This window comes from Mus caroli, chromosome 8 (genome assembly GCF_900094665.2).
Source record: "Mus caroli chromosome 8, CAROLI_EIJ_v1.1, whole genome shotgun sequence".
NCBI classification, from domain to species: domain Eukaryota; kingdom Metazoa; phylum Chordata; class Mammalia; order Rodentia; family Muridae; genus Mus; species Mus caroli.
In genome coordinates this window covers 102,118,596-102,128,454 of record NC_034577.1, presented here as the reverse complement: position 1 = coordinate 102,128,454, position 9,859 = coordinate 102,118,596, and the positions used below count along the sequence as shown (strand labels likewise).

The 9,859-nt window shown below is 45.3% G+C and overlaps 2 protein-coding genes across 3 annotated transcripts in view; one reads left to right on the top strand and one right to left on the bottom strand.

The window, feature by feature from the left end:
* Aars (alanyl-tRNA synthetase) overlaps positions 1 to 2,229 on the bottom strand; it is a 23,333-nt gene extending 21,104 nt beyond the window's left edge. Inside the window, exon 1 of the mRNA XM_029480692.1 lies at positions 1,881 to 2,229. The gene's annotated coding sequence lies outside the window, so the exon portion shown is untranslated. The remainder of the gene's footprint in view (positions 1 to 1,880) is intronic.
* A 2,284-nt stretch (positions 2,230 to 4,513) lies between these two features.
* Positions 4,514 to 9,859, top strand: part of LOC110299827 (ATP-dependent RNA helicase DDX19B) — a 26,224-nt gene continuing 20,878 nt past the window's right edge. Inside the window, exon 1 of one of the 2 annotated variants that reach the window (XM_021169712.1) lies at positions 4,514 to 4,643. In XM_021169712.1, the coding sequence (XP_021025371.1) occupies positions 4,536 to 4,643 (108 nt within the window). In that variant the 5' untranslated portion in view covers positions 4,514 to 4,535. Of the gene's footprint in view, positions 4,644 to 8,513; positions 8,692 to 9,859 lie in introns of those variants that run through there. The other variant, XM_021169713.2, reaches the window with a different exon arrangement.

Here is a 9,859-nt window from a genome sequence, read left to right as displayed (position 1 = left end):
TCAGTACGGATGGTTGTGAGCCACCATGTGGTTGCTGGGATTTGAACTCTGGACCTTCTGAAGAGCAGTCGGGTGCTCTTACCCACTGAGCCATCTCGCCAGCCCAGCACAGAGTTTTAAAACACACCCACAAAGCACATGACATCCTGACTCAGCCAACCACAACTCCAAATGATCTACTTACAACTTAGTCTATCACTGACAGAAGCCCCAAAGGGGCAAAAAGATGGTGACACAGGCTGAGTGTGTGTGTGTGTGTGTCGGGGGGGATTGCATTCCCACAGGGTCTTGCTAGTCACCATAAGGAGTCAAGGTTTTCAGAAATCTTGTCACACCACCTTCTCTTTTCAGCCCTCCTTAACAACGGCTACAGATCGACTTTAGTCACCCTTGCTGAAGAGAACACACTGCTTCTCTCCACAGACAAGCTGAGGGAACATTACTCTCTAGAGCACACTTGAACCTCCCACCTTTGCCTAAGTAATGAACGAGGACTGTGTGCTAAGAGCCAGTGGAGAACCAGTGCCCTCCATAGGGAGGCCACTCCATACAGACAGCACCAGAGTTGTCTACTGGGATCTAGCATGCCCACAACCCTATGGAGACCGAAGGCTGTGGAAAGCTGTGTCCCCACCCAGACCATCCCAGAGCTCGGAGGCTGAGGAAGGAAAACGGAGGGTTCCAGATCAGAGACCCGGCCCCCAATAAATAAATAAAGTTTCCAACATTAAAACTCAATGTACATAACACATCTGTAGCAGAGGCAGGTCCGAAAACAGTACATCCCAGCAGGGGCTTAAAAGGCCTTCAGAACTTTTATTTATTTGTTTGTATTTGCAAGCTTGGGGCCAGACCCAGGGCCTTGAATTACAAGGTGACTTCAGCCACAGGGCCTTGTAACATATTTCCATTTACAAGCTAGCCATTCTGCCTGACCTCTCCTTTCCCTTCTTCCTAATGAGGTCGTTTTGATCAATCACTAAGAAACATACCTAAGCAAACCTTTCCTTTCTTCACCAGGTCTCTCCTCTTTATACTGTCTCCTAGCCTCAAATGACTTATTTGATGTGACTATTTAAAACTCACCTCCCAATCACAGTATATGTTACATCTCAGTAGGAATCCTGGCTGGCTTCAGTTCACCGTTACAGTGTGTTTTCAGTATCTAGTAAAGTGCTCATCATACATGCTCATGATTAATTATACTAATCTGTAAATAGCATGCTCTGCACTAACATACTCCAAAGCACACCAGGAAACTTAGACTGTTTGAAAAAATTGCTGAATATATTTGTTCGGGTGAACCTGAAGGTATCAACTATTCTGTTATTAAGAATCGAATCGGGCCGAGGGTCGTAGCACGCGCCTTTGGTCCCACCACTCTTGAAGATCTCTGTGAGTCGAGACCAGCCTGGTCTACATAGTGAAACCCCGTCTCAAAACAGCAACATAAAGAAGCGAGTCTGGAATGCTGGCTCACGCCTGTAATTCCAGCACTCGAAATGCTTGAGGCAGGAGAACTGCCACCGAGTTCAAGGCCAGCCCGAGCTACAGAGTTGAGTTCAGGCCAGTCTGGGGTAAAGTATGAGAACCTAATAAAGAATGAATGAAGATGCCTCTTAGAGAGACTCCATCCATCTTGGTCACCCTGCTCTTCAGGCCTGGTTCCCTAACCTCCTAAGAGATTAAAATTAGAGGAGACGCCGGGCGTGGTGGCGCACGCCTTTGATCCCAGCACTCCGGAGGCAGAGGCAGGCGGATTTCTGAGTTCGAGGCCAGCCTGGTCTACAAAGTGAATGCCAGGACAGCCAGGGCTATACAGAGAAACCCTGTCTCGAAAAACCTAAAAAAAAAAAAAATTAGAGGAGACAAACCCTTACCTCTGGGTGGCGACTGAAGAGCAACCGCGATCTTCCCAAGGTCTTGGTCCTCCGCAAGTCCACCCGAAACCACACCACTCTTAGTGCTCCGAGGAAATAGCAAAAGCTACTCTCGATATCGTGCTCCTGCGGAGCCCCGGTCCTGACCCAGGCCAGGGGCGGGACCGCCCGGCAGCCCGCTGCAGCTGCCCCTCCCCCTCCAAGCGCCGGCTCTTCTCGTAGAGCTCTCGGGGCTCACTTGCTTTTTTTCCCCAGGGTCCGGGTCCCCAGGTCTTTCCTTGCCCGGAGCCCACCGCCACTCGCCCGCAGTTACCTGCTCCCTCAGATGAGCACACACAGCTATACCCACCCGCCACAACCGGTGCCAGAGCCGTACCTCACCATCCAATCAGAGCGCTCTGATGAAAAGTGACCCGCTACGCCTTGTCATCCTCTGATATGATTGGTCCACTGGCATGCCAATCATTCGGAGCGCGAATGAGCTAATAAGCCGGTTTCTGGGAAGGCTCCTGGGCTCGGCTGATGCAATGCTCAAGAAAGCTAGGACATGGAGTGTCACGTGACGGGGTTGACTATTGGCTTCAGGAGGCCGACATTTTGGGTTCTATTGGCAAAGCCCTAATAGTTGCCAGTTAACAAGAGGGATGAAAACATGAATTTGGTGGCGATCACAGATTTTGGCATAGAACTCCTGTTTAACTGCAAAGTGATACGCGTACCTCAAAGGTTCGTTTTTCGGCCTTTTGAAACGGAGCAAGGTGGCTTTGAAATCAGGGGATTTGCCAGTTTTACAGGTGTGCACCAATCAAATGTTCTTATTGTTACCGCGTATAGATCTGTATGCCTTCTTTAAGGGTACCCTGGACTGAAATAAGTGCTTCAACCACTCCGAAGCGCTTTGGCACTGACTGATACGTCCAGTTCTCTCTTTGAGACAGGGTCTGGATAAATTGTCCAGGTTGGCCTTGAATTTTTCACTCCTGTCTTAGCCTCCGGAGTAGGAGGGAGTACAGTCCTGTGACATTAGGCATAGCTTTATATTTGTCCTTCAGGTCCCAATTAGAAGAAATTCGGGTCTTCATTTTGAAGAGGAAGAAATGACTTAACCCAAGTTAAAGGACATCTGTCCCTCTGTTTGCTTTAGAAAAAAAAGTCAACATTCTTAGGAAAAGCCTATAACGGTGACGTGACGCACATCCATAATCCCAGCACTTGAGAGACAAGAGGATCAGAGTTTTTAAGGCTACCCTTGGGCCTTGGGCACAGTCTCAAAATAACACACACAAAACCTAAAATCTATAGGCAAGGCATCACACTAAAAAGTTCACACACCATTTAATTTTTAAACTGTATTATCAGGTCTGCTAGTACCACTTTTTCACAGATGAGGAAACCCCAAATTACACGAAAACTGTTTCATGATGTACAGTTTTACAGAACAAAGAGAGTCATAAATCAAGGTAAATTTAAAATACAGTGAAGGTTATATCTGAAAGGCGACTATAGCAAGATGGAAGGCTTTTCTATAGACCCAAGATGTTATCTGATGGCATCTTTAGCTTTTTGGTTGGTGGAAGCCAGTGGTCTGGTAAGTTAATAGATTCCAAATGGTCTCTATCTGTTAGTACAAGACTTTATTAGTTCAAACACAGAAATGGACAAAGAATGGTTGTTTTCAGAAGGCCAGAACTAGTCCAAGACAAATTCAATTAGCCTGTGAGCTTGAGATATTCCTGTCTTCACAGTACTGACCTCAGATCTAATCAGTCAATTAGTATCCACAGACATAGTCTCTTTCCAGTTTTTGTTCATAGCTATATAGCAAGACCTTGTCTTTTTATTTTTATTTTTTCCACTGTTTTTACATAGCCCCTGGCTATCAAATAACTCAACAAATAAACCAGGATGGCCTTGAACTCAGAGATCTGCCTGCCTCTGCCTCCCAAGTGCTAGGTTAAAGGCCTGTGCAACAGGATCAACTATTCTTTCCTTTCCTTTCCTTTCTTTTCTTTTTCTGTCTGTCTGTCTGTCTTTCTGTCTGTTTTTCGAGACAGGGTTTTTCTGTATAGCTCTGGCTGTCTTGGAACTCACTTTGTTGACCAGGCTGGCCTCAAATTCAGAAATCCGCCTGCCTCTGCCTCCCAAGTGCTAGGTTAAAGGCCTGTGCAACAGGATCAACTATTCTTTCCTTTCCTTTCCTTTCTTTTCTTTTTCTGTCTGTCTGTCTGTCTTTCTGTCTGTTTTTCGAGACAGGGTTTTTCTGTATAGCTCTGGCTGTCTTGGAACTCACTTTGTTGACCAGGCTGGCCTCAAATTCAGAAATCCGCCTGCCTCTGCCTCCCAAGTGCTGGGATTAAAGGCTTGTGCCACCACCGCCTGGCAGGATCAGCATTTCTTAAAATATAGACACTACTGCTGTGAAGGAATTTCTATTCATAGGTCAATTCAACAACAAATAACAAACTTGAAACTTCAAGTGACCGGGCGAAGGCATCTATGGGTCTTTGGTGAGAACATGCTCAGTGCGCATGCGTAAGCAAGAGCCATTCAGTGCCCCTCTTATGATTGGCTGGGAGGAGCCAATTTCAAAGACTCAGCCAATGGAGCTTCGGCTTGGTTTGGATTGTGAGTGGCCGTTGGGGACGCCTAACCGCCATGTTGCGCAGCGATGGCCGGAGCTGCTGGCCGGGTCGAGGTCGAGCCCGAGCCCGAGCCCAAGCACAAGCCCAAGCGTGGAATCCACTTTCCCTGCCCCTGACTGGTGTGAGTATCTGTGCGGGTAGCTTTCCTTCCGTACCTTTAGACGATTTTCTCGCTGCTAGAAAGAAGGCAGGGGAATAAATGAACGAGTAAAAGCTAAGGAGACTTGATTAACCATCAGCAGGCACCGAGCCCCAGGCCTTTGAGACGTCCCAGAACCCAAATGACTGCCTACCATGAGTTAGCAAACAGGCTGGCCTCGGCAACACGGGAAATAAATACAGGAGACTGAACTAAAGTGCCTAATTGGTCTTTCCTCACACACCACTTTGGACACCACGTTCTTTCTCCTTTGACGTCCTCAGCTATGTTGGGGGGTTGACTCTTGAGAGTCCAGATTTTTTTGTTTGCTTGTTTGTTTGTTTGTTTTTGAAACAGGGTTCTCAGTAACAGCGCTGCCTGGCCTGGAACTTGCTCAGCAAACTAGGCTGGCCTCGAACTCGAGATCCACCTGCCTCTCTCCCAAGTGCTGGGATTAATTAAAGGCGTGCGCCACTGTGCCCAGCTTAGATTTTTTTGTTTTGTTTTGTTTTGCTTTTTTTGTTTTTTTGGTTTTTTTCAAGACAGGGTTTCTCTGTGTAGTCCTGGCTGTCCTGGAACTCACTCTGTAAACCAGGCTGGCCTCGAACTCAGAAATCCACCTGCCTCTGCCTCCTGAGTGCTGGGATTAAAGGTGTGCGCCACCACGCCCGGCTTTTTTTTTTTTTTTTTGAAATAGAAATAACACACTAAACTTCATTCGGGATAGCTGTTCCTCCTGTGATGGTTACAGAGGCTGCTTCTGGTATTCTTTGTTGGTGCTCTGAACAATCTCACTAGCCCTTGGCTAGCCTTCAACTCAGAATATAGCCAACAATAATCTTGAACTGGATCTTTCTGCTTTCACCTTCCAAATGCAAATATTACAGGGAAAACCGCCTGCCTTGCCTTGGAGAGGGCTTCAACTGAAATTCCCTGTTTATGTTTGAGTTACTAGACATTCAGGGTCTGGAATAGTCTGCTAGGCAAGAGTGCCACTTTCAGTTCCACGTTTTATTTCTTGATTCTCGTGGTAGAAGCCTAGCGGTGTGTGTGTGTGAATGTGTATGGGGGTGGACTGACTGACTTTTTTTTTTAAAGATTTATTTATTTATTATATGTAAGTACGCTGTAGCTGTCTTCAGACACTCCAGAAGAGGGTGTCAGATCTCGTTCAGATGGTTCTGAGCCACCATGTGGTTGCTGGGATTTGAACTCGGGACCTTTGGAAGAGCAGTCAGTGCTCTTAACCGCTGAGCCATCTCTCCAGCCCCTGACTGACTTTTAAATTACTTTTTGGCAATTTCATAAAGGGTCTTAGCAATGTGGTCACACACTCTTTAACCCCCTTTCCATCCCCTAGACACTGAGGTATTTGTTAAATGTTATTTCCTTTGTTGTTTATCTGAAGTAAGATTTGTTGTTTTTTTTCTGGGGGGAGGCCGTTGAGACAGGGTCTCACTGTTTATTATAGTCTTGTGTGGTATGGAACTATGTCAACCCGGCTGGCCTCAGACTCATAGCGATCCGATCCACCTCCTTCTGCTTCCTGGGTGCTGGGCTTATTTATAATGGCTCACTTTACCACACTGAGGTGTGTTTTGTTTTGGTTTTGGTTTCCTTTTTAACCTGGTAGCGAAGGTATGTTGCAGGGAATAATAAATGAAGTCACCGGCCCATGCTATCCTCAGCTACTCTAAAGCCCTGGGGACCCTGTTGCATCCCATTCCCAGCCATACACCCCACTGTGGTCAGCGATTCCAAATCCCAGCAACCCAGTAAAACCAAAACTCTAGAGGCTTGTAATTTATGTCAGATTTATATCAGTAAATTCTCACCCCACAAAAACGTCCATGCAGTTTACTCAGAACCAATTGATATTGATATAAATTGCCCACCTAGATAAGACAAACTGTCCTGTAATTATCCATCTTTTATAAGATATTCATAGTTACCTGTGGCTATTTAAAGCCACATGGAATCTAGTCTCTCTTCCTCTATCTTCTTCCTCTCCTCCTGTCCCTGTCTTGGTCTCTGAAACTCTTAACTCCACCTCCCTTTGCCCTGTCCAATCACAGGCTTCTTGTATTCATATTTAAATTAATCGGGGGAGGGGATTCTGATACTTTGGTGTACACTTTTAATCCCTAAGCACTTAGGAGGCAGAGGCAAGTGGATCTCTGTGAGTTGGAGGCCAGCCTGGTCTACAGATCCAGGACAAAGGTCCTGTCGTTCACCAGCTCTTATTCTCCTGCTTTCAGCCTATCACTGGGGTTACAGGTTTCACCACCAAGCTATCTATCTATCTATCTATCTATCTATCTATCTATCTACCTATCTATTTATTTTCGAGATTCTGAGTCAAAAGAGCACATGGAAATTAACTTCCGAGGATAAAATGAAATTGCAGATGGTGGTGATGGTTCATGCTTGCAATCCCAGCATTTTGTCGGCCGAGGCAGGCAGATCACTGTGAGTTAGATAAACCCCTCATAAATAGTCCCTGTTAGTTGAGTTTCTGATAACTTTAATACTGTATACACACCTATGTGAGTTTGTTTTGTTTTTGTGGAACAAGTAGAACCTATTCTACTCTATTGCATCTTGTGTAACTTAATGTTTCACTTCAATAAAATCTGTTTGAAATTTTATTTATAATCTTCTGTAGTCCTGAAAAATACAAAATAACCTAATTGTTTGTTAGTTGCTTTTCCTTGGGGTTTCTTCTAACTTGAAATATGATCATGGCCTCCTGGCTGGCTCCTGACTCCACCCCACCCTTACCTATCCACCATTTCTTGAGGTTAATTTATTATCATGGGGTATTAGTAAAATGTTTTCATAGTTCCAGGAAGATGCTCAGTTTCTTTCTATGGAGTACACAGGATAAAGACGTATTTAATCCTGGTTAGGGGGAAGCAGGTAGTTCCTTCTGCCTTTATTTTACTATTCTAAAACTAGAGCTATTTCCTTCTTTTTAAAATTCCCAAAATGAAGGCTGGAGAGATGGAGCAGAGATTAAGAGCATTTGTTGCTCTTGCATAGTACCTGGGTTCTATTCCAAGCAGCCACATTGTAACCATCTGTAACCCCACTCCCAGGGTATGCAACTCTTCTGACTAGGTACCAGGCACACATGTGGGGCACTTAGACATGCAAGCAAGGCACTCATACACATAAAATTAAATGACTAAATTCTTAAAGTATTCATCCAAAAGTAATTAAATAAAATGCCAATGACACTACCTTTACATAGGAGAGGAGAGATGGCTATCTGAAGAAAGCATAGATAACTCCAGAGGTCATATATTTTGTTATTAAACTGCTCTTACCATTTCCTTCAGGAACTGAATTGATTGAACAAACCGCTTGCTCTTTCTGGTCTCTGATAACTCTACCAAGAATTTTCCTTGGCACCTTCCTTTGGTGTTTCAAAACTCAATTTGGGGCGTATCATTGAGCACCTGTTTGTTTCACGGGACTGATTGCCAATGCTTAGACATCTTATTAAATTGAAAAGAACAGATACTATTTTGACCTTAGCTAAGAGTCTGGTAAGGCACGTTTACACTGAGGCATTTTAAATATCCTGAAAAGGTAAAACACTTGCTTATGTATTCTGGCTGTAATAGTTATACCAGGGCCATCTATGCCACCATGCTGATTGTAAATGTGACTTTCCGCCTTCGGTCCAAGAGCATTTAATGCTGGCTACCTCAGTTGGGTTGTAGGGCGATCTGCAGCGAAGGGTGATGGGTGGGAACCCGAAGAGGACCAGGGTGGCGCTGAATCCCCGGACCTTAGGGGCGCGGGGCTGACGCGGACTCTGACGACACCGCGGCGCGCCGTTTCCGGTCTGAGCTTTAGTGAATGATTTCCCCCGGGGCGGTGCTGGACCTCTCTGCCACCCACCTGAGTCCACGGTCGCACCGCCCAAGCGGGCAAGCCTGCCAGCGCTGCCCCGGCACCGCGGACCATGGCCACGGATTCTTGGGCCCTAGCAGTAGACGAACAGGAAGCCGCAGCGGAGTCAGTGAGTTGTCACCAACCGCTGGAGGCCAGTGCCAGTCAGGATATCTGCCCCTTGGAAGGACAGATCTTAGGTTGCTTGGAACTGGGTGGAGGACCCTGGCGGCATGGGCCCTGAAACCAGAGCTGGCTTTAATTGCCCAAGCCCTTCCTACCACCTTGTGTAAACTCAAGTTGGATGCTTGGTTGTCCATAGTGCTCAGCCACCTGCTTGTCTTCCTGGAATCAGGGCTGATATTCGATTGCACTCACAAACTCGGATGGTAATCTGTAGCTTGGGCTTTGAGTTTCCTGGGCTCAGGGAGGTTGTCTTACTCATATTTATTTGTATGACTACTCCAACTTGGTTACCTCTAGCTTGGTTATTGGTAGTGAATGACTGATGGGGCCTGTCAGTAAATCTTTTGGTTGGCTTAACTGGTTTTCTGAACCAGATACATAGTAGCAAGATTAGAGTTAAATATGGAATTATATATGTCTTGAATTTTCCAAGAATTAGGACCTGGTTCTTTTTTTTTTTTAACTTTGAAAAAATAAAGGTTTGAGCCTGTTACTGTGGTGTGGCACCTCTCATCCTATCTCTTGGAGACTTAAGACAGGAGGGCTGACTCAAGTACGAGGCTAACCTGGGCTGCATAGTGATCTTGCTGGAAAAAAAAATATATATATATATATCAAATACAATAAAGAATTAATTCTCCGTTTGGCTCAAAGCCTTTATTATATATAGGGTTTAAAAAGATTTATAGATTTATTTTATGTATATAAGTATCCTGTGGCTGTACAGATGGTTGTGAGCCTTCATGTGGTTGTTGGGAATTGTATTTAGGATCTCTTCTCACTCTGGTTGGCCCCGCTGATTCCGGCCCAAAGATTTATTTTTTATTATACATAAGTACGCTGTAGCTGTCTTTAGAAGCACCAGAGGGAGAGTGTCAGATCTCATTACAGGTGATTGTGAGCCACCATGTGGTTGCTGGGATTTGAACTCAGAACGGAAGATCAGTCAGTGCTCTTACCCGCTGAGTCATCTTGTCCACTCCATTGTATATAGTTTAAAGAGAAATAGTATTTTTGGCTTTGTGCATTGAGGGATTATTTATTTATTTATTTATGTTTTTCGAGACAGGGTTTCTCTGTGTAGCCCTGGCTGTCCTGGAACTCACTCTGTA